Source organism: Musa acuminata, chromosome BXJ3-9, assembly GCF_036884655.1.
Source record: "Musa acuminata AAA Group cultivar baxijiao chromosome BXJ3-9, Cavendish_Baxijiao_AAA, whole genome shotgun sequence".
Classification (NCBI taxonomy): Eukaryota; Viridiplantae; Streptophyta; class Magnoliopsida; order Zingiberales; family Musaceae; genus Musa; species Musa acuminata.
Genome location: NC_088357.1, coordinates 4,346,833 through 4,369,575, shown reverse-complemented (window position 1 = coordinate 4,369,575; position 22,743 = coordinate 4,346,833). Strand labels below are relative to the sequence as shown.

The 22,743-nt window shown below is 39.2% G+C and overlaps 4 protein-coding genes and 1 long non-coding RNA gene across 8 annotated transcripts; 2 read left to right on the top strand and 3 right to left on the bottom strand.

Annotated features, from left to right (window-relative positions):
- Positions 1-476: 476 nt before the first annotated feature.
- On the bottom strand, positions 477-3,882 carry LOC135648664 (glycine-rich RNA-binding protein 2, mitochondrial-like). The gene is made up of 5 exons (XM_065166544.1): positions 3,769-3,882; positions 2,428-2,545; positions 2,280-2,348; positions 2,097-2,203; positions 477-1,184 (listed from the first exon to the last, which is right to left on the bottom strand). Exons 2-5 carry the CDS (start codon positions 2,534-2,536, stop codon positions 750-752), a joined length of 720 nt encoding a protein of 239 aa, XP_065022616.1. The 5' UTR covers positions 2,537-2,545; positions 3,769-3,882; the 3' UTR covers positions 477-749.
- Positions 3,883-4,348: 466 nt separating this feature from the next.
- LOC135649994 (ninja-family protein AFP3-like) lies at positions 4,349-8,472 on the bottom strand. The gene is made up of 4 exons (XM_065169018.1): positions 8,463-8,472; positions 7,501-7,848; positions 6,491-7,123; positions 4,349-4,748 (listed from the first exon to the last, which is right to left on the bottom strand). The coding sequence occupies exons 1-4, from the start codon at positions 8,470-8,472 to the stop codon at positions 4,459-4,461; spliced, it is 1,281 nt and encodes a 426-aa protein (XP_065025090.1). The 3' UTR covers positions 4,349-4,458.
- Positions 8,473-10,360: 1,888 nt separating this feature from the next.
- Positions 10,361-15,839, top strand: LOC135649405 (protein SPIRAL1-like 3). Of its 4 annotated transcripts, none has more exons than XM_065167712.1 (3): positions 10,361-10,492; positions 13,240-13,476; positions 15,485-15,839. In XM_065167712.1, the coding sequence occupies exons 2-3, from the start codon at positions 13,255-13,257 to the stop codon at positions 15,563-15,565; spliced, it is 303 nt and encodes a 100-aa protein (XP_065023784.1). In that variant the 5' UTR covers positions 10,361-10,492; positions 13,240-13,254; the 3' UTR covers positions 15,566-15,839. The 4 variants fall into 4 exon arrangements, with proteins under 4 accessions (XP_065023784.1, XP_065023786.1, XP_065023788.1 ...); XM_065167714.1 differs by having other exon boundaries at positions 10,375-10,492; positions 13,223-13,476; XM_065167716.1 differs by lacking the exon at positions 10,361-10,492 and adding an exon at positions 11,834-11,937.
- Positions 15,840-16,856: 1,017 nt separating this feature from the next.
- LOC135649024 (uncharacterized) lies at positions 16,857-21,741 on the top strand. Its single transcript, XR_010501161.1, has 3 exons — positions 16,857-18,366; positions 18,451-18,521; positions 20,016-21,741. It is a non-coding gene; the product is annotated as an uncharacterized LOC135649024 (long non-coding RNA).
- On the bottom strand, positions 18,630-22,036 carry LOC103997140 (carbonic anhydrase 2). The gene is made up of 8 exons (XM_009418284.3): positions 21,803-22,036; positions 20,754-20,815; positions 20,619-20,667; positions 20,271-20,387; positions 20,100-20,153; positions 19,577-19,662; positions 19,267-19,372; positions 18,630-18,950 (listed from the first exon to the last, which is right to left on the bottom strand). The coding sequence occupies exons 1-8, from the start codon at positions 21,977-21,979 to the stop codon at positions 18,816-18,818; spliced, it is 786 nt and encodes a 261-aa protein (XP_009416559.2). The 5' UTR covers positions 21,980-22,036; the 3' UTR covers positions 18,630-18,815.
- Between the last annotated feature and the right edge of the window lie 707 nt (positions 22,037-22,743).

Sequence of the window (22,743 nt, the reverse complement as noted above, 5' to 3'; positions counted from 1 at the left end):
ATGATATCGATATAAATTTTTAAAATATAGGAATCAAGATGATAAATATAACTAATTATCGGAGGTACTCTATAATTAGACCCCTTATGAGACTACATATTGCTACGTGATAACACAACTAAGAACACTATCCGAAAACCTCATCCAACCCTATATCACTTGTTTGAAGGGTGGTACTATCCTGAAACCTCAACCAACCCTAGTTCGACGGTGCCAAGCAGTTAGTATATCGTGTCACATCTTCACCATACGTTGTGAGCTGAAGCCTCCATTTTTTAATGGTTTTGCTTCCCCACAACTATAGCATCAAACTGTAATTACAGGTCAGAGACACCTCCAAACCCAACCAACCAGAGTACCGAGTAGATTGGCATGAACATTATCAGCATTTCAAGAGGGAAATCAGAAATGCTACATCTAAACGATGGATGGATTATTGTCAACGTAATCTTTGCAAGTTGAGGTATACTCGAACATTCAAATTACTAACCATCAAAATTGAAAGTGGAACATGAATAAACATTGTCCAACACAAAAGGAAGCATCTGATCAAGAACAAACAGTCCTGAACTCATACAACGAGTGGTTCACAGCACAAATTATAAATGCCAAAAAAAAAAAAGCAATGGCAAATGTCTAAATCAGTCCGCAGATTGATGCAATCTTGTTACCACAATTGCGTGATGCAATGCCACACAAGATGTGCAACTGACTATCTCGACAGGCAGATGCACCAACTTGATGGCTGATCACCCTCGCTTGGCATAGTCCTCAGGTTCATCGTCGGCATCCTTAAAATTGTCTTCCAAGAGATCATCCTGATTGTTGTTACCATAGGAGCCATCTCTGCCACTGAAATTGCTGTTGGATTGGGTGGTGGCATTATCGCCGTAGAAGCCACCACTGCTGCCAAAGTTATTACCAGAGGCACCACTGACATAGCTGCCGCTGCCGCCAGTGCCCCCAGCAGTAGGGTAATTCTCGCCACCACTGCCGCCACCATAACCTCCAAAGCTTCCTCCGACACTTCCATAGCCTCCGGTATTACCTCCATAACCCCCTCCACCACTATAGCCACCACCGCTGCCACCATAGCCACTGCCACCGCCACCATAGCCACCACCACGAAAACCACCGGTCCTATCAGTAGCATAGTTAACTCTTACTATCCTGCCATGAAGATCCTGATGAAGAAAGAATAATTATAGCAACCACATTAAAAAATGGACCACAGCAGTTTGGACTAAGAATGCAATCATAAAGACACCAGACTAGTTTTTTGTACAGCAGTTTCTGCATGCAGTAGATGCAGGCATCCACAGCATTTTCTGCATTAATCTTTTCCAATGTGCTTTTAGCATAATCCAAAAACACATCTTTGTCTCCACTAGATTTTCAATAAAATCATTTGTTTTCATCAAATCAAAATATTATTCCATTTAAATTTAAACCTGGATGATTGTGTACCATATCATTTGATATACCTTGCCCAAGAAACTTTTGATTTTTTTGAAGTAATATTACAAAGAATAACATCATCATCTATAGCCTTTTGTATATTATATTGCCACTTGAATGTTTTGGATCCACCAAAAATAAATTTGTTTCATTCCTATACAGTATATAGACACTTAACTTAGTACCAAAGCATGTTATAAGTTCTTGTATACATCAATGTGTCAAAGATTAAATGGTGTTTTGAGTGTGTGATCATCCACATGGATGGGCAGCCCAATACAAAAGGATCCCGTCAATACAGGTCTACTGAAGGTGCAAGCAGAGAATTTGTTTCCGTATGCATGGTATCCAACCTATATAGTAATGAGGTCTCCGAGTGGACATCAGCCAGACAAATGGATGACATATATATAATTCTTAAACTATAAATGCTTCCTTGTGTGTTTACAAGCAAACTAGTTTCATGTCATGCACTCATGTTCCATCTTACTAATATCATACATACGCAATTAAAATCGATAATTCAACTCGTAAAGAAATTAAACACAGTCTGCAAGTTTTTGGCACTCTTGATCCATGAGAAGTTATTGTTTCTTCATGCTCAAACTGATTTTCCAGAAATGAGGAACCATTAGTACCTTCCCATCCATGCCACTAATGGCAGCAGATGCCTCTTCGCCTGAAGTGAAAGTCACGAAGCCAAAACCTCTAGACCTACCAGTATCACGATCCACGATAACTCTAGCTGCAACGAGATGACCATGTCAGCTCATAACACCAGAAAATTAATGGATCAATATACAAATGAAAAGAACACATACCTTCAACAACTTCACCAAAACCAGTGAATGATTCTCTCAAACTCTGATCATCAGTGCCATAAGATAGCCCTAAAAAAAAATTGTATCACAAAGTGGAAAAACCTGAGGAAAGCTAGACATTGAAAAGTAGTCAACCAATGATCCATACCTCCCACAAAGACTTTTGAGGATGACATGCATCTTATTGCTTGATACAGAGATGGATTGGAAGTTACAGCTTGCTTTAGAAGATTTCCAAGTTTACTGGCAAGAGCCATAGCTAAGATCTAAAACGAAGAAAAAAATAAGTAACAATGTTGAACAAGCTCTAATAAAAATTGAAGGAACTGGAAAAAAATGAAGGCATATTTTGTGTATGAAACAAAGACCCCTCTAAGCTATCTTCAAGCAGATTATATTGTTCTGCTTATGAGGAAGAAAAATCAAAATAGTGACGATTTTAAACCTTATTTTAAGAAAAACACCTTTTGTGACACCAAAACCTTCATGAGATAAAGAAAATCACAACTCTAAACAATAATGTATGTACTAACCAGAGAAACCACCTAAAGAGCAAAGGTCACCAATTATTAAACAATTTGTTTGCAAGTGTCTAATCATGATAATGATGCAAAAGGCAACTTTCTAAGTGGAGCAATACCACAAAGCCACCCTAATCTCGTTGTGTCATCTAAATCAAATGTTCCAAGATTCATCATCAATGATAAAACCCCTTTTCCAAACACTTAAAGAATAAAAAACAACAATTAAAAATGGTGGTCCACTCCTTAAACAAAGCAAAACATGTACACATAGTTCCACTGCCACAACAAATGCAACAAAAGCTATTAAAAATATATGTTTCACCACAGCAAGATTATTTAGCCAGCTAAAAAAATAGTACACACAATATTTCTAACTCATCAACTACAGGAAGTGACTTGGAAATCAGTAATAGCCACTCTCCCAACCTAAAATCAGATATCGAAAGGTTTATTAGAAACAAAACAAACACTTAAAAGTCAAAATTCACCAACAACGAGTAAACAAAACCTTATACATTGATACCAATACAAATACAACACCCTCTGGCTGACATAAATAGACAAAAAAGACTACAAGTATAACAAAGGAAGATTGCCCAAAAATAACAATCACGCGCAGTGTTGAACCTCGAACTGCATCGAGATCAGAAAACAAAGAAGGTGAAAATACCATAACAACATCAAACGAAATCCAAAAAGACCAAAGACTAATTGACGAAACAAATCGGTTGACCCATACCGCCAATCACCAAAGCAAGTTATCAACTTCAAATCGAGTACACAAAGAAATCGATCACCAGGAATCTACTCAAACAAATAATGATAATAACTTTCAACAAGGATCGACGATTTTTTTCGAAAAATAGACGACGAAGTAGATCAAAAGGCTGCGCAAATCAAGAGAAACCAAATCAAGAGAAACCGATCATTCGCGTAGCGCAAGCGAAATCGAGGGTAGGGCTTACCGCTACTTTTTGGGGGCTTCGCGACCGCTCCGATTTGTGATACGGTCAAAACCCTACGAGAAAGGGGGTTTATGGAATTGTGCCGACTTATATAGGCAAATCGATAGGATCGTGTCCGTTCATTTAACTTCATCGAATGATAGCCGTCGGATGGGTATGCAATACTGAACCCACCTTGAACTCAAATTGCATGTTTAAATTGATTTGGACGATTGAAAAAAAAAAAAAATATATATATATATATATATATATATATATATATATATATATATATATATATATATTAGCTGACCTTCAAACGCAATCGAAGAGACTTCGACGATATGAATACGATTCACGGATATAATCTGAGTTAGTACTCAAAAAATAATGCAAGATATTAGAGACTTGATATCAATAATTGTGCTTGAGATTCTTGATACGGTCCAAATTAGTACCGAGGTGAGATGTAAGAGACTGGATGTCAACAATGGTTTTTCTCAGCAATATTATCTGCCAACTGAGGAAGGACAAAGAATTGCAGGTTGTAGATCAAACCACAAAAGCCAGAGACACTTTGTCATCAAGATGCAACAAGAAATGCATGTACAATTCACATCCATTCATCTGCAATAGGAAGTCATCATCAACTCATCAGATGTCAGAAAGAGAATTCCATCTCCTCCGGGGAGGAAGAGAGGAGAGCAGAAACTACAGCAAGGCTGGTGGAGAAGGATTGACGACGATGTGCCGCAGGGGGTGGGCGACATCACCGCCACCCGCATGCTTGACGAACTCAGCCGGGGTGAGGAAGCTGCCATGGCAGACGCACACTATTCTTACATCTTCTCCCTTCTTATATCTGTAGAGGAGGCCCTCAATTCTTCTTCCATTGGGACCATCTCCCCTGGTGGAGACACAGGGCATGTCTTCCATCGTGTTCCTCCCCAGACTTGCGTCGGTGGTGGCATCTGCAACCTTCTTCAGAGGATCTTCCTCTCCTGCAAAAGGATGAGTATTTATTCCAACTTCCGAAATAAGAACTGATTGAATTGTGGAGGTGTCGTGAAATATGTATTATTTCTAAAAACAGGCTGACTAAAACATGATAAACAAGAAAGGAGACATAAAATTCGTCTTCTTTTCCTGATGAACAGAAGAAAAACATAGAATGTTGGCACGTAAAATTGGAGCACCGACATCAAGTGAAGACTCTGTTTTTGCTTTAGAATATTCTCACCATTCTAAAAATTAAATGAACTAAACAAATGATGATCTTCCAGAAAGTTCATGGTAAAATGTTAATATTTTCTAATCCATTTCCTTCTCCAGAGAAATTGATTCAATGTGTTCCTTCTTACCAATAAGGTTGATACGTACCGACAGAAAAATTACTTATTAGTGAGTGGATATTAGTCTAAGATTGCCTATTATGACATAATTATCCTAAGAGCACTTTTATTGCTAGAAGTGACGCAAATTTATGATCAAATAACAGATATGAGAGTGATTAAACGTTAAAGCTCATCATTACGACTCACAATCTAAACTATCTTTAAATAATGATGAAACGATGGAAAGCGTCATTTCTATTCCGTGTTCAAAGTATTTTCAGAATATGACATGAAAAATCTACGATGAAAAGATAAAATCTCTCATTACATATTCAAATAATGACATTATGAAATAATGGAACTTGTTGATGATTTTAAGTATCTTCGATGATCTACAATGATACTGAAAATGCAGGATAAAAAGGTGAAACTGACAACGTACGGTTCCAAGTATTTTCAGATAAATTATATGATGAAATCGAACTTATTATTGACGACAAGAAAAACATTCAAACAATTATATGAGAATCTATGACTATCGTGAAAAAGGTGAAACTTGTCATTACAGCTCATGATTTAAAGTATCATCGACAAAAATTATATGATGAAACAGTGGGACTTGTTGTACATGATCTAAAGTGTCTTTGATGACGTCTGAAAATTCCTATTAATTACATGAATATTACAATAGCACTTTTGTCACCGATAATGAAGTATCAGAGGCTGACAAAATAATCGAACTTGTTGTTACTACTCCTTATTTGAAGTATATTCAGCGAATGATACTTGCCGTTACTATCTATTTGAAGTATCTTCAAATGTTGTGTTAGAGAAAAGGAAAATGTCGAACAAACTACAAACACAAATTGTGTGACAATTAAGATATAGTTATGATGGTCATATTTCAAGGCTTAGATAATTATGCTAAATATTTTGAGCTCGAGTTCCAAAAAGAAAGTGATGTTCATGCAACTTTGGACAAGTCCTGCAGAGAATGTAGACATCCTAAAACTTAAATTGTCACACGTACAATGCTCATTTACTTCGATACCTTTGGACCGATACCGAGCAAGAAACCATGAACACAAACTACCGAAACCATTTAGCCAGTGTTGATAGAGAATAGCACTAGCAATACACAATTCAAGCAACAACATAATTGAAACAGTACTGTAGGAAACAACCAAGACATAGTTCTTTGTCCATCAAGAATACATCATACTTCAACCACTAGCAAACTCCAATTATTACTATTCCACCTCAAGAATCGATCATTCTGCCTACTATAAGATAAATAAATTCCTCGATAATAAACATAAGAAAGATCGAGTTTTTTTGTGCACCAACTCATCATCAACAAGATAGATAACAACATGGATTAACCAAGAATCTAAGCACTGACGTAGTACCTCGAGCCGGCGTCTGGCTCTCGACCTCGGACACACTGAAGGAGCTGCTGCCCTGCGATCCAACTGACCCCTGCGCCACTGTGCTGTTAGGCCCCGCTGCCCACGCCGGTGGCCTTGGAGGAATGACTACGTCGAACACCCCACTGAACTGGGTTCCGATCGGAAGGGTGAGGCGGCCGTCGACTGACATGGCTGCCGCCAAACTCTTCCCTCCCTCATCTTTCAGAGCACCCGATTTGATCGAACTCCTCTTCTCCAGCCTCTTCCTCTTCGCCTCCAACCTTCTCAAGCCCTGCGATTCCTTCCTCTTCCTCCTCTCTTCCTCTGATTCCGTCGGCAACGAGCTCGCTCTCACGAGGGTTGGCGTCACCGTGAAGAAGTCGTGCTCCCTCGGCAGCGACGAGAAGGACGCGATCGACGACGACCGAACCAGCTTCTTCCCCTCCGGATCCACCCCGAAGCATCCGGCGAGGGAGAGGCCGAGGGAGAGATTTAGCTCGACCTCATCGGACTCCCCGCCCAGCGCCTCCGCTTGCTCACTGGAGAAGTTGTTTCCGGACAATCTATGTAGCAAATCTCTCGGGAAGCTCTCGATAGCCGACGACGGGCGCTCCAGTTCCCCCTCCGCTGCCTCTGCTTCCATCAGCACACCCAAAAGAAACGGCAACGAAAAACTTCGATCAAAAAGCGAACTTCTTCTCACAGATTTGATTTTTTATCGATTCATTTCGAACCCGGGAAATGGTTTTGGGTACGAACCAAATATTAGGGGAAATTTGAAGGAAAAATTGTGCCAGACAAACACAGAAGACATGGGACGAGGAGAAAACAGAGGAAAGAACACAAAAAGGAGATCTTTGAGCCCCAAATATCTCAAATTCATCGGACAAATTGATGAGAGTGAAGAAAAACGAGACCAGTCGAAGGGGATACGCAATTAGACATCAAAGTAGAGAAGGAATCTGAGAGAGAGAGAGAGTGAGAGAGAGAGAGAGAGAGGGGGAGGGAACTATTCGCTGCTGAGCCGAGGACAATTGTGACGCTCAAAATGCCCCTATCTGAGGGATGGGCGCCGGAGGCGGGAGGACACGCATCCAGCCGGGAGAAGGGGAAGGGCCGCAGGTGGCGAGGGACGAGGCCGCGTCGACGCGAAACAAGCGGCTCGGAGCCGATGAAGTGGCAGCATGTTGTCCGAAGCACACGTCTCGTAACGTCTGGAGCTTCCTGACCATATAGACACGTGTCGGTACCCCAGCCGACCGCCCACCCTGAAGTCACTATCGTTGTAGCTGTCAGCCGGTCGATGCCGAGTTCGACCGAATCACCCCTCGAGAGTGTCGGGGTGATGCTACCTCTTCCTGAAAGATGGAATACCGTTGTGGCTCCCACGTTTCAGGAGGCTCACATCACCCCGACATATGTAGGGTTGGTTCGGCCACGTTGATCTAAAAAGCCACAACTGAGGCGTGGGATTGGCATTTGAATATGTGCCACTCACGTCTCAAGCCGTGACTTAAGTGGCGTAGAAAGCGTTTCGCTGCCACGTGGGTAAGAAGGAAAAGTGTTTATTGTTTGAAATAAAAAGATACTCGATTCTGTCCACACGATACTTTAAGTAAGGTTAGCATATATAAACCAACAATAAGTAATTCAAATTTACTAATCATACTTTATATAATATTTATGATAAATACAGAAAAAATAAATTAGCATATATTATGCCTAGAAAATATATTGGCATTTTACCTTAAAAAATCTTTACGATTAGATTTTTACTTGATGAGGGTTCTCTAATTGATTTTTATTTAAGGACATCCTTTTATCATCTTGATGAAAATATCTCACCATCATCATTTGTCTTTGATACACCATTACCCAACACTATCGTCGCCTCCTTAGCGACCTCCCGCTCCTCCAAATTATTGTTAGTATTTTTTTCATTTCTTCTATAACTTTTGACTCCTCTCTCTACCTTTTAACATTAGTGTCACCGTCTTATCCTCTGTCAACTATCTTCTTTGTCTTTATCATAATAACCCTATTTAACCCCTTCTCACGGGCAATAGGGAGCCCTTCCTCCTCGTCACTATCGTGAATGAGAAGGGGTGACAACAGTTATATTAAGAAAAATATAAGGAGGAGCAAGAGAAATACTATAATGATATTAACAAAGGCAAAAAGATAGTTTATGGCAATAGCAATACGAAAGAAAGAGAGGTCATAAAAGAGAGAGAGCGATAATCTATTATCGATGATTAAGAGTTTGTGTGGGGGACAGAAGAATATTTTATAAAAATAGTAAAAAAATAATACCTTTAATTTAAAACTAATTCCGGAGGTGTAATCGGTTAAAAGTCAGACTCTATAATTATTTTTAGGTAAAATAAAATGCAGATCGAAAAGTTCAATTGGGACCAAACATTAAACTGCTAATTTTTTTCATCCAATGGGGAGTAGAATAGAAGACATTATTAGTTCATCAATGGCGATGCAACAGCGGTGGTTGCCCCTTCGAAGCTCCAAAGGCTGTCCCCATCACCCAACCAACAAATATACTTGTTCCTGATCGGCAGAAGGTCACCAAACGAAAGCTATCGGAATCATCACATCACACGTATTCATCGATTTCATGATCCACTCGCACCTTCTTGGGCCGTTCATGGAAGTAACTCGATCAATCATGTCACAATCGTCATGGTGACGTGAACGTGATAGAATGTGGTCGGTCCGTGCAATAATCGAAGCCATGCAATGGCAAATGCGGATCAGGTCGAGTCCAGTCCGACGGACGAGCAACCGGGCCACACGCATTCACGCTCACCGTACGGCCTACCGCGTGATGTTGACGCATCATTGGCCGCCGTCCGATGACTCGTTGGCCGGTCTCTGGAACAAAGGAACGGCCAAAATCGACGGGTGCGTACAAGAAAAATATGCGAAGACGAAGCTCGCGTGTCACCGACCTCACGGCCCGGACCCAGAGATCGACCCGCTCAGTGCGTGAGACGCATTCGATGTGGGCTCCCACCTCACCGTCCTCGGTTTATTTATTAGCATGTCGTTACGTTGTCTACACCTCTCTTACCCGACGGGAACGCTCGTGTAATAAATGGAGAGACAGCACAAAGTCAAGTGGGACCCGACCGTGGGTCCATGATTTTACTCGTATATTTATGGGGTAATTTTTTTTAAAAAAATATTTTTTGCTAGAATAATTTTTATTTTATTTATCTCTTATTTTTATAAAGACATGCTCATTGTCATATTGTTGCATTGGTCGTCATTATTATAATACCAAATATTATTGTTTAAGGTATTACTAAAATCGAGACTTTTACCCTCATCATTTGTCTTCCTCACATTCTATTATTTTCATTATTACCTTCGTCTCAAACACCTTCTATTATTTCATCTTCAAAGGTGATATTCTCGACCCTTTCTTTTCTCTCATATATTTTAAATTTTTTATAGATCTTTACTTATTTTTATCTTTTTTGCTAACTCGATTAAAGGAACAAAGCATAGGCATAGATTATGCTTAAGTCAACAAAAGTTTTATCATGATTATCTTATTTCCCCTTCATCGATATCGATGATCACGATAATTAGAGTGACAACAAAGATAACAAAGGTGACATCGTGATTACGTCCTTGTATTTAACCTCATCTCTCATTTTAACATTAGATAATGATAAAAGCCTTACAATAAGACGAAGGTGATCATACGAAAACTTGTTAGTAGGGTAAACAATTGGTGTATCTTTTGTAAAGTAAGGGATACTTGGTTGGAATAAAACAAAAGACAACGTTATGTAAGAAAAGTGAAATATTCAGGTTTTTTGTTTTTGGAATTTACCATTTATTTATCTCTCGCCACAAGTTTTCTTTTTTCTGTCGTCTATAAATAGCGGAAAATTCGGTTCGCTTTCCGCTTTAAATTTCTCCTCTCCTCTCTCTCTCTTTACGAGTTTCTAATAACCACTCGGATTACAAACGGGGGAGGTACGAAACCCTGGACTTAGATCTGTGCTTCTATCGATTGAATCTCTCGTTTCTCTTCGTTTTTGCTGCATTCGTGTCTCGATCTCCTTTGCGATAGCTTCGGAGTCGATGTTCTATAGGTTCGCTGCGCTGTTCGTGACCCCTCCGGGATTGTTCCCGGTAGTTCTGATCTTATCTTCGGATTTGGTGTTCCGTTGAGGCATTTCAACCGGAGCGCGTGTTTTTTGTGGTGAATTTTGGAATTTTGCCTTACGCGAGTGGTGCTTGCTTTATAGGGGATTTGGGATCGTAATGTGGATTTTTCTTTCATATATTGTTTTCTCTCGTTATTTCTCGATCGACATTGTTTTTATGAGTCTCTGGTGGGTTGGAGTGACCACTGTTCCAAAATGAATCGAGATCATCGATTGGGTTTACTTGCAGGCTTTGCTGTCGTTAGAACATTTTTGATGTTTCAATATCTGTATACAGCGATGACATCGTTCTGTTTCGTGATCTTTGGGCATAGAATTCCGTTGTATTTTTGATGCATTGTAGGTTTGAATAAGAATTATTGACATGTCTGGACATTAGGGCTTATGGTTGTCGAATACGAATAATAGACGCACTGCTGTTTAAGACGAAATATGAAGTACATCTTGTGGAACATCATCCTGTGGTGGTATTTGTAACATTGAGTATGATCTTCTGAAGGAATTGGAGGCAACACTAGGTTAATGCCTGTTTACATTGACTTGGAGAGAAGTTGAAATGATGACTTGGTTTTGATCCCTAATAAATTTACCTGGGCGTCATAATTTTCTATCTGATACTTTCTTATATACAATTTGCAAGCAGTAGAGGTTACGGGAGGCCACATAAGAAGAACAATAGATCTAGAAGGTCAACTTTGAGCTGTGACCAGAAATCAATATTGTTATTTGAACAGATTGGCTTGCTCTGTCACTACAACCATGAGGCTCCATTCATTAGAATGAGATACAATCATAATGCTACTTGTTTCCTTATGTAACTATTTTACCACGATCCTCTGAACTTTGATATGCTTATCTGCTTATGCTAGCATGTAGATTACGTGCTATAGAATGATATAATGATTCAATTTAGCTGAATCTTAATTCTGCCTGTGTTGGAGTAGAATCCTCTTAGGAGAAAAAAAGCATTAGTAGATTCTGGATGAGATCACATTGTTGTCTTGATACCTGCTTTTTTAGGCTCAGATTTTGAGCCACCATTTGAGGTTCTCAAAATTCATCGAACCACAAGTGCCACGAACATTTTCAAAGGGCAAAGAAAATGCTGTTCTGCAATATGTTTTTCTATTATCTCTCTAATGTTATATTAATATGTGTATTTGTGGAAGGGGTAAAGAATTTTTCTGTCTGAATAAGGGAAGAAGACCAACAGTTGAAGAAGCTGTTTTCTTCATAAATATTGGATAACAGGTTCAATGATTAAATTTTCTCACAATCAACTCATTCGCGTCTCTTACTCTTGTTAAGATCCCATCCTCCATTGATACTGATTTTTTTCTTTTATTGCTTCATTACTTTTCTGCATTTTTTTTCCCCAAAATTTGGAGTTTTTCTTATACTTTCTAACATAATGTTCTACTATTTGAGCTAAAGAGCCAAATAAGCTTTTTTAGTTCTTTGGATATTAGTGCATGGTTGGTATGTTAAGTGAGCCATGTAATATGTCATGGACTTTGTCTCGGGCTTCACGCTTGGTTTTTAAGAGATATCGACAGTTTTATGCCCTTTGAGCTTTTATCAAGTTTGATGAGCCAGAAGCTTTTACTTGGTGAATCCAAAACACAGCTTTGCAAAACTTCTTATTCCTGTATTTTTTTTAATTTTGAAATTCCCTGAACCTTAAGTAGTTTGATAGGATGGTCTCCTCCTATTAGGTAATTACTTTTCTTGGAGGGTTAGCATGATACCTCCAAAGAGACAAAACAAGAGAAGAGAGTGAAGTTGGAAGATTTATAGGTACGTGAGAAATTTTATCCAAGCAAATGCTTCTGGACTTGCATGCTTAAATTGTTTAGAGGACGAGCTAATCTCGACCCTCAAAGATTTTCTCTAAAAAGGTTTACAACATAAAGTACGAGTCTTAGTAGGATTATCACTGGTTTAAGCTATACTATTATAACAGAGCATAGGTTGTGTGCTTTAAGCTTAATCCAAACTCATTCTTACTAGAGATATTCTCTGGTAATGTGGTTTATGGATCCTTAGTGTTGCCTTTGAGGAAAGGAACAAATGGAGAAAGTGCTAAAAAGTCTTCTATGTTCTTTCCTCAAGAGTAATTGATGGTGGGAATTTAAAAATTGACATGCCAATTGCCAAGAGTGGTACTGGGCTCTTTGTGTGGGCCTTTGGAACTGTCAGCCAGTGTTCATGTTATCTATGATATAAATGTAGGCTTTATCAATACATATGCATAATGAAGAGAGCCAATGAAATGGCACATTCACCTACAAACCTCGTTAGTTTTTATTTTAAAAACCAATGTGTGTGGCAATTTTAAACTATTTATCAAATTAGAGATTTTAAGAGCTGCTTTTAACTGCCGAAACCACAACAATTTTGAGTACTTGGATCTCTGCAAATCAGGTCCTAGGGTGTCATGATTGCTGAATTAATAATTCTGACCTATTATTTCTGTTCTTTTGTTATGTCTATTCCTCAATTCACTTTTAATTATCAGTACTATTCACACTTGCAGCTTCCCAAAATTTGCAGCTTGTCAAGTCAAGCATGGGTCGTGGAGTAAGCAGTGGAGGTGGTCAGAGTTCTTTGGGCTACCTATTTGGTAGTGGTGAGGCTCCCAAATCTACTGGAGAGACTGCTGCACCAGCTCAGAAATCACCTTCACCACTACCAGTTGACAACAAGAAGCAAATCCCTGCAGGTATTCAAGGGAACCTTGCAAATAACTACCACCGTGCAGATGGGCAGAATTGTGGAAATTTCATCACGGTATGATCTCACTGTCTCTATTTGTCATATTTATCTGCGCTCGAAGTGCATTTGTTCTATTTATCATTTTATATTGCACCTGATATATGTTGGGAGAATATTTAGCTTGCAAATTCATTATTATTTCACCATGAAAAAGCATAATTTTTTTTCTCTGAGTATGGAATTCTTCACTTGCATCTACTTTGGTGACTTTGCTATATAATGATATAGTTGATATTAGCTGGACGGGTATATATGTCAGTACACAGTCATAAACTATACTTTCTGATGTGAACACCAATTCTCATTTTCTCGGTCCCTATTTATTACAGACTTGTGCCTGTTGCTATTAAGCACTTGCAGCCATTTGGTGTGATGAAAGTGGATATCAGTCTTGATCTCGAGTTCTCAGAATTCTTTTAAGTTTTTGGAATCAAGTTCTGCAAGCGTTATCCAGAAGCCTACATCTCCAAACTCAATTTCTAATAAGTTCCTTTATTTGTTAGAGGAGTTGTGTCAATGACCATAAAGTAATTTTTTTTCTCTTAATATTGGTTAAAATGGGTTTTCTGGATAATACACAAGTATTTTAGCAAGAAAGAAAAAGAAAGAGAAGGGAAAAAGAAAAGATACATGTTGGGTCATGATTGAAGTTGTTATTTTTCTATACATATTGGGTCATGAATGGACTTGTTATTTTACTACGTAGGTATCTGGTTATTTACCGGAATAGTATTATTTCATCAAAAAAGTATTACTAATAATATTGTGTCAAGCTAGATAAAGTAATAAAAAAAGTTAACCAAAATTTTCTTGATTCATATAGAAAAGTGTACAGATGCAGAATTGCAATTCTGTGGTGTTTCCTTTTGTGAAATTGACTAGCCACTGAGCCGAAGTCTGGGTCAGGAGAGTGCGAGCAACAACTGAGTGGAGTTTCCCTGCTTTTTTTTCACTTCTAAGACACTAGACATGGAACTTTTAGTGTAAGTCCATTTTGACTCCTAATGTTCATGAAATTGAACAGCTTCATGTGCAAAATCAGCACTATATCCTGAAAACCTTATAGCAACTTATTATGATGATCTTTTGTCTCTGGTGTTATTTGATCAGATACTGACATTGATGGAGTTGCTTAAATGTTGCATGCTGATGCTAAAACATGAGTTGAAATAAAATGCTGTTAGTCCAAGACATAAATATTCCACTCTCTTGAAGAGTTTTCTATTTGCAGTTGCGGAATAAATGCTAACCTATAGTTGGACTTGCACATTACAATTGAGTGTAGGTGCTATTGTCTCATCCTTCTTCTATAACAAGGAAATTGGCCTTCAGATGCATTCCAAGATTCATATATTGCTTATCGTTTTGACTAGACATTGGAACCTTGGTTCAAACTGTATTGGTTTGATTGAAACAGTAGTTAACCTGACAAGAGTACTTATGTTAGAGCTTACATGCCTAAGTTGCAGCTGGTGATGATTATGTTCTTGAGTTAGGGAGGATCTGAGGTATATTCATGATGATGGTAAAATGGTCAAAGTTTTGATAAGGTTCTTTTGGGAGACAAGGTGTATTCACAGTGAGGTGATCTTGTTTTCCCACCAGACAGGGGTTACCTCTCTTTATTATTATGAACTTGTAAAAGGCAGACAGATGCCCTTTTTTTGCTAAAAAAAGAAAACAACTTTTAGCCATTCAGTTCTCAAGTGCCATTATCCTAATACAACCTAGGTTCACTTTTCTGCTTATTTCCTCATTTTGGCGTCAATTTATTAGGCAATAAAATCCAGGCAACTCTTAGCAAAAACACTTGTGTGTTTGCTTTCTCAATCTACAGGCAGACTTCGTGTCAAACCAGCTTTTCCTGTCTTTGCAAACATAAAGCTACTGCTGGTATGACCAATGTGATGACTATCTACATCTTATCAGCCATAGATGCTTGTGAAAAGTGACGCTTGGTTGGTGTATTCTTGCTGTACCTTCTACTGTTGAGAGCTACTTCTTGTCATTGCCTGTTTTGCAGGATCGACCTTCAACGAAGGTGCAAGCTGCTCCTGGTGGTGGTTCTTCCCTAGGTTACCTTTTCGGTGGTGGCGGCAACTGACGAGGCTCTCTGCTTGTGGCAGAGAGAATCTGTCGAAGAAAACTATTGCTACTTGCAGCTGTTGGGAAGACACGGTTTGCACCTCTGCAGTTGGCAAGGACTCATGATTGTGTAAGCTATAAATCACTGTTGGAAACAGAATTCGTTGCTTTCTATTCTGCCCTTGAACTACTGGTCCTGGCACCATGTTCCATCTCCAAGTCTTGATTAGATGTTAAGGTATGTTACAGAAATCCCTTTATGTTTATGTTGAAATTATATTTGCATTCTTGCAGTCTTAGGTACTCTGCACTAGATAATATCGTATCAGTAGTAGTAAAGTTCAGTTGTCTCAATTGGAGGAATCCGTCAAGTCTCGTGTCTTTAAGCATTTCCAATCATTTGCGATAAGTCAAAATTTAATTTTCATTTATAGCTAGTTGATTTTCATTTATATTTCGGAATTTTGTGTTCCTCAATTAAATTATGTTTCTTAATAGAAAACTTTGAATTGAGATTATTACTATTTTAGGAATCCATATATATATTATCTTTTATAATTAGTTATTTTGATCTTTGTACTTTCAAAAATTACATAAGACTTTTATATTTAGGAAAGTGAAACATTTAATTTTATCGTTTCAATATAATTTTTTATTTCTAATTCTATAAAATTATCCTTTTAACCTAGTATAAGGATCTTAATATTTCATTTTTGTAAGTAAATAGAATCAAATGTAACTTTTGAATATACAAGGATTGGGATGTTATGGCTAACTAATTATAGGGGTAATATATAATTAGTCACATACACTTCTTAACTCTCAATCTCAATTTCTCCTTTCAAGCATGTATCTATCGTTTTGAGCTCTTGAATGTGTTGCGATTGAGATGTTATGGATAGCTAATTATATGGGTAATATGTAATTAATCATATACACTTCTTAACTCTCTATCTCAATTTCTCCTTTCAAGCATGTATTCATCGAGCTCTTGAAGAGTTTGTTATCTTACATAATACATACACTTTTCATGAATATGTATATTAAAGCCATGGAGTTGTTTTTTAAATATCTTCGGTTGGTCTTGGAGGCCCTAAAAGTATATTTATTTGATATAATAATTAGATTATTTGAGACATAAAAAAAATTAAAATATCCTTATTTATATATTTATTATCAACGATATTTGAATTTTTTAAAAGGATTTCTTCTTTTTAATATAATAATCTATAAAAAATATTACTATATCCACATTTTATCATCCCTTCGACGTGCTGTTTCATTCCTATCATTATGAAAATAACATATTTTATATTTTAAGAGCCTCCGATCTGATTTGTCAATCAATTGGTTCGACCAATCATTGATATTATTCATTCGGTTTTAATAACTATACTTTCGATCCAATTTGTTTCGATTTTATTTCTGTAAAGATGTCTTTGGCTTAAAAGTTTGGTTTCATAATGGCTCATGAACCGGACAAGGGGGGAACAAACCGGACCGTGAACCGGCCTGACCGGACCATAAGCTTTCCAACCTGTTCCACTTCATGAACCGATCAAACCCTAAACGTTGTCATGCAAAACCATCGCTCGGATGGCCGCGAAGACCGACGGTGGAAACCCTCCCATGCCATTGTTCTCAAACCCCGACGACATCTCCCGCAGTCGAAGCCTGACGCCGAGACTACCGTCGGAGTCCCCCTCATCACGTCCGTCTCCGAGTGGGATGATCTCGGAAACCGATGCGGCCATCGCCGAATTAGCCTCCCGTTTCGCCGAAAACCTCAGAGCAAGTTCAAACGTCCCAAATCCCTTAGTAAAGGCGAGTTCTTGGGGCCTCTTGACCTCGTCCTTGCGAACGGCTCCTAAAGAATCCGTCGGTTGCGTCGCTGCATACCCATCTGGCGCCGAATTCGCGCGTGCGGGGAGAGAGAAGCTGGGATTTCTGATAGGTCCGGATGTTTCCAGTGGGATCGCCATGTGCTGCGTTGTTCTCGAGGAATGGGAAGTTCTGAACGCCCTGCTTCCGCGAATCTGACGGAGAAGCTTGTGGAGATGAATCAAAATGAGTCGCTCTATCCCTTGGCCAAGCATGTCTCGGATCTCCGGTTCTCGGAACCTCTCTGTTCTTGGCATTTCTCGTCACCGACTAAGGATTCTTATCAGAGATGGTTGCGGCGAGAAAGCAATGGGAATGGCAAACTCTTTTAGCTATTAAGAATTCTACCCGAGTGGGCCTGCCGAAGAAAGTGACAAAACTTGCTAGAGAGGCTTCAATTCTACCAATGATGGCTTACGATGGTTTCAGATGTGTGCTTGCGTTATGTGTTTGTGTAATCGGATGCAGATGGACTTGTGTGATCTCCAACGATCTCGATATTAGATTGAGAGAAGATACTGAATCTGATTTGCTACTTCTTTAAAGTGGCTGATGCACCAGCAACGATTCCTGGAAGCATGCCCCTGTCCTTTAGCTGGATCAGTGCTGGGCTTGAGAGCCTCTGAGACTGTTTCTTCACTTGAATCCACCAATAAAGGATTGACCTTGGTGTTAGATGAACATTTCTCATACTTGGTCTTGGGTTCTGAGTTCCATGATGATATGAGAGCTGCTGACAATGTTGTTAGCTCTCTGGCACTGGGGAAGAACTTGTCTTGTCTTGTCCTTTAGAGGATACAGTCGAGCACCTGCTATTGGAAATTAGACTGAAACAAGGTTTTAAGTGTGAGCTTTTCTCCGAGGTAGTCAGAAGTGAGAGTTCAAAACTTTTCCTGGTACAAACCATGTTCAGGTTTGTTTCTTGGATTGAAAATGGAGGTAATTCTCATTTCTGATCCTTATTACACTTATCAAAATACTTCTATAAAATGAATTTTTGACGTGATAATTGTTCCTGTGAAGCGAGAAAGATGTACTTGGTGGATGTGAATGATTGTACCTGTTGCAGATTCAAGGTAGTCTGGTATCTGGAGGTACTTCTCTTGTAGCTTTGTTGGCTTTGTATTGATCATGATGTCATCCAGTCTCATGTTTTTTATCTCATTTTATCTATTAGATAAATTTTTGCACCATGATGCCAATGCAGAAGGACTCAGTACATCACACGTTTTTATTTCTTGGCTTACATAGATATTATATCATTCATGACATTCTGATCCATAAGGACCAAACCATACATCATACAGTGAAAACACAGTGGTCAGATACATAGGATTATTGTAGATCATGGCTACAAACTCTTTAACATGAATAAAACAAGGAAGAGTTTAGTCCTCCCATGTCTCAAAGTTGCCATTGACAAAGTTATAATGCGCTCCAATTAACTTCAATGATTTTTTCTCTACAGCTTCTTTCACAAAGGGGTAGGTCTTCAGGTTTTGCAGGGACACATTTACAGCCTCCTGCAAAAAGATATAAGGGAGATCAAGCTAAGCTTAGTAAAAAGATAAGACATAGATATGCCGCAGGTATTAACATGATTCAGATTGTTATCAAGTTTTAGTTAGATCTATCAGAAAAGGATTTGATGTGTTAGACCATAAAGGTTTAGCATTTGATAGTGTAGATTAGATATAACATCTCAAACATGCAATGATGATTCTGGAAAACACTTGGATACTCAGTGAACGACCTACCTGAACTTCACCAAACTTTAGGAGGAAAAGTTCCATTGGTAGTGTGAGTTGAAGGAAGAAGAGAGGGGAGAAGGAAGAATACCTTTTCACACTTGGTGCACTGGTCCTCAAAAGACAAGGCTGCGTGCTCAGCCTTCACCTTGTCTCTTGCTGGTAGGCAAATCTTCACCCAATCCTCTATGAAGTCACTGGGTGGTCAAAATGAGACAAGAAGAATTGATCTGTTAGATGGGTGTTTAGAGAAGAGCAGTCCTTGAGACGCTCACATCAGAGTTAATGCATACCGTGAGCAGGATTAATGGAACCAGAGTGTTATGCCTCCAATATCAACAGTGTAATATAGAAAATAATCCAAGTCCATGGATGTGATTCAGGGTGTGGAATATACTTACGTGCTGGTGGTGCCATCGTCCTTGATGGACATGAGTCCCTTGATGCCACCACAGCGGCTGTGGCCGATGACCATTATGTTCTGCACCTGCACGAGAGAAAAGATGGTGCTGCTTGGTCACACTGTTCTGACAAGTTCAAAGCTCTTGATGTTATCTTTCATGGTCTTCTTTGGTTTGATGCATGGGTTTTTGAGCACTGAATATGACCTATCTAAATCTCTGTGAGCTGAAACATTTTCTTGCTACTGATGTAGTTCTAAAATCTGCTCATCTGCACATGTAAACTGATCAACTATTTTTCAGTCAATGGAACTGTTTGTTCTAAAGGATCTCATCCAACCATCAACCTTTTGAAGTTTGGCCGCCACTGCTACCTTTTTCTTTTCTTCTAAAGTAGAAATGCTTCACAGTTCATGAAACATTTCATTTATAATTTCAGGTTAATTCCTTTTCGAGTAAGGTGAGCGGGAATTCACAAGCTAACATTATTGGCAGAGGAGGATGTATACAAAGAGATGCTGACCTTGAGATGGAGCACAGCATACTCGATGGCCGCTCCAACACCAGCATACTTTACCTGCAGGAAAGAAGAAAAGCATAAATGGGAGTTAGCAATGGCGGACTTGTATAGAAGCAGCCGCAGAAAGTGTTGCACTTAACGGGAAAGGTTTAAGGATATGTATGTATACATTACCTGGTCATAGGGAGGGACCATGTTGGCTATGTTGCGGATGGTGAAGGCTTCACCGGGCTGGAAGTTGAGCACCACGGACGGGCACACACGGGAGTCGGCGCATGCGAACACCATGAACTGCACCACCACCACCACCACCACCACTAATTTAAGCTTATCATTAACAGGAAAATTAAACCGAAACACGCCACACTGTCTTCTCTTTCTCAGTTGAGTATGCTGCAATCCTCCCTCTCTCTTGAATTGTTGTAATTACTGATGACTAGCATATTTTTTATCAATCGAAAGACTGATCAAGTGAGCTCTTCATTTCAGGTTATTATGAGATTTGAGTTTGGTTAAGCTGACCTTGGGGCTTTGACCCTCTTTGAGTTCAGCAAACAAATCCGACTTCTTCCTGCAATGGAAACCACTTCAGCTGTGAAGATCCTAAAGAGGATGAACACATGAACAACGCATCGACTCATGGCTCAGGCGACTCACTCATAGACCTCCTTCTTGAACTGCACAAACCCGGACTGGACCCGCTCCAGTGGCTCCATTTCCTGCAAGTGTTGGACGAAATTACTGGCGATCTCCCCAGGGTTGGAATCCAAGTTTTAGGATAGGGGAGAGGGGAAGGTTTGGTCTTCTTTTGGTGTGGTGTTGGTGCCGCCACGCACCTTGCGTTCTTATAGATCTTGTGGCTTGTGATCAAAATTGGACTACTCATTGCATATGATAGGCGGATGTGGTCTTATGGTGTTTGGTGTAGAAGAAGGTTTGGTCTTCGGCTCGACCTTCCTCGTTGACATATGTAGTTGATGTGGCTTATCCAAAGACATGAGAAAAACGCTTTTACATATCTATTATTGTAAGGCTTGTCGACAGCACACTTGCAATAAAATATTTAAATTACTTTTATAAAATGTATTCACTACAAAACCTTAAATGGCATAATCGTTAATTAGCAACCTTAATACAATCATTAAAAATAATAATAAAATATAATTTTATTCAATACAATCTTTCAATTATTACTCATTCTAATAAGAATTCTTGAAATTAAGAGATAAGTTGAGATCATTTATATCTCTATTTGCAAAGAGGTATATTAGAAATATTAAAAATTAGCCAAAAATAAGTAGAAATTACTTATAAAAATTATTAATTTGGGAGGGATGTATGAAACATATTATCCCTATAATTAGTTATTTTAGTATTTTGATCCCTATATTTTTAAAAGATATATTAGATAAAAGTAAACATTGATAAAGATCTTAATGTAATTTTTAAAAATATATAAATCAAGATGCTTAAAAATAACACATTACAATAATATATAATTAGCCCGTGTTAAGTCAGTTTTAAGATTACAAGTCGATCATGTATGCATGAACGCGTGACACTTCCAGTACGTGCGGAGTACTATATATATATATATATATATATATATATATATATATATATATATATATATATGGAGGATCTGCGTTCCCAACTGTGTTCGCCATGGATATGCAGGAGAACAAATGGAGGGGCCGGCTGCTTACCACGGCGGGCGCGACGGTGGTCGGGGCCGCGAAGACGGGAGAGTTCCTGATGAGGCGAGGGAAGGAAGGGGAGGGAGTGGAAGAGGAAGAAGAAGTGGGCTTCTTGTGGATGGCGGTCGTGGGCTTGTTGGCTCGGACAAGTGTAGCGACGCAGTGCACCGCTGCGGTCGTCGACATTGTGCAGCGAAGCGAGGTGTGGTAGGGTATTTATGCCGAGCAACCCGCCAGGACAAGGACGAGGAAGGAAGAGAGAGAGAGAGAGAGGGGTGTGGGTTTCCTCCACCAGTCGATAGGGATGAGATAGGTTGACAGTCTGAACCAACAAAAGGAGTGGCCACAGGCACAGCCGGGGCAGCAGCCAGAACTCGGGAAAGCAGTGGCGGGGATAGGCATTTGGGATGTTTTGAGGGACGAATGGTGTACAACGCACCACATATAGAAACCTTAAGGAGAATCCATCTTTAATTCCCTCACCTGCTTACAGGTGGATCTTCAATTTTTGTGGGTGCCGAAGCTTCCACCAAAGATATTTCATCTTGTTTCTGCTGATAACTCTCCACGTCTGTCTTCCTTTTCATGTGTGGTGCCTGTGTGTGCATTCTCTCTCTCTCTCTCTCTCTCTCTCTCTCTTCCTTTGTGGCCAGGCCAGCTCTAGAAAGTTCATTATCTGCAAGCAATCTTAAATCACATTATGATCGACATGTTTGGAGTAGCTTGATGATCGAATGCTTAATCTATCACCACAAACAGAAGATGAACATGATAGATGTTCTCGAGGAGTGGTATAGCCTCTTGCAGACTATGATCCCAAGCAAAACAGGAAGACCAAAATGCAAAGCCATTAATTAGGCTCTTTTAATTCTCCAAGAGTTGTCGGTAAAGGTTATGATCTGCAGTTGATGAAACCATGACCTACATATGCTTGTCATTCAGACCCATTA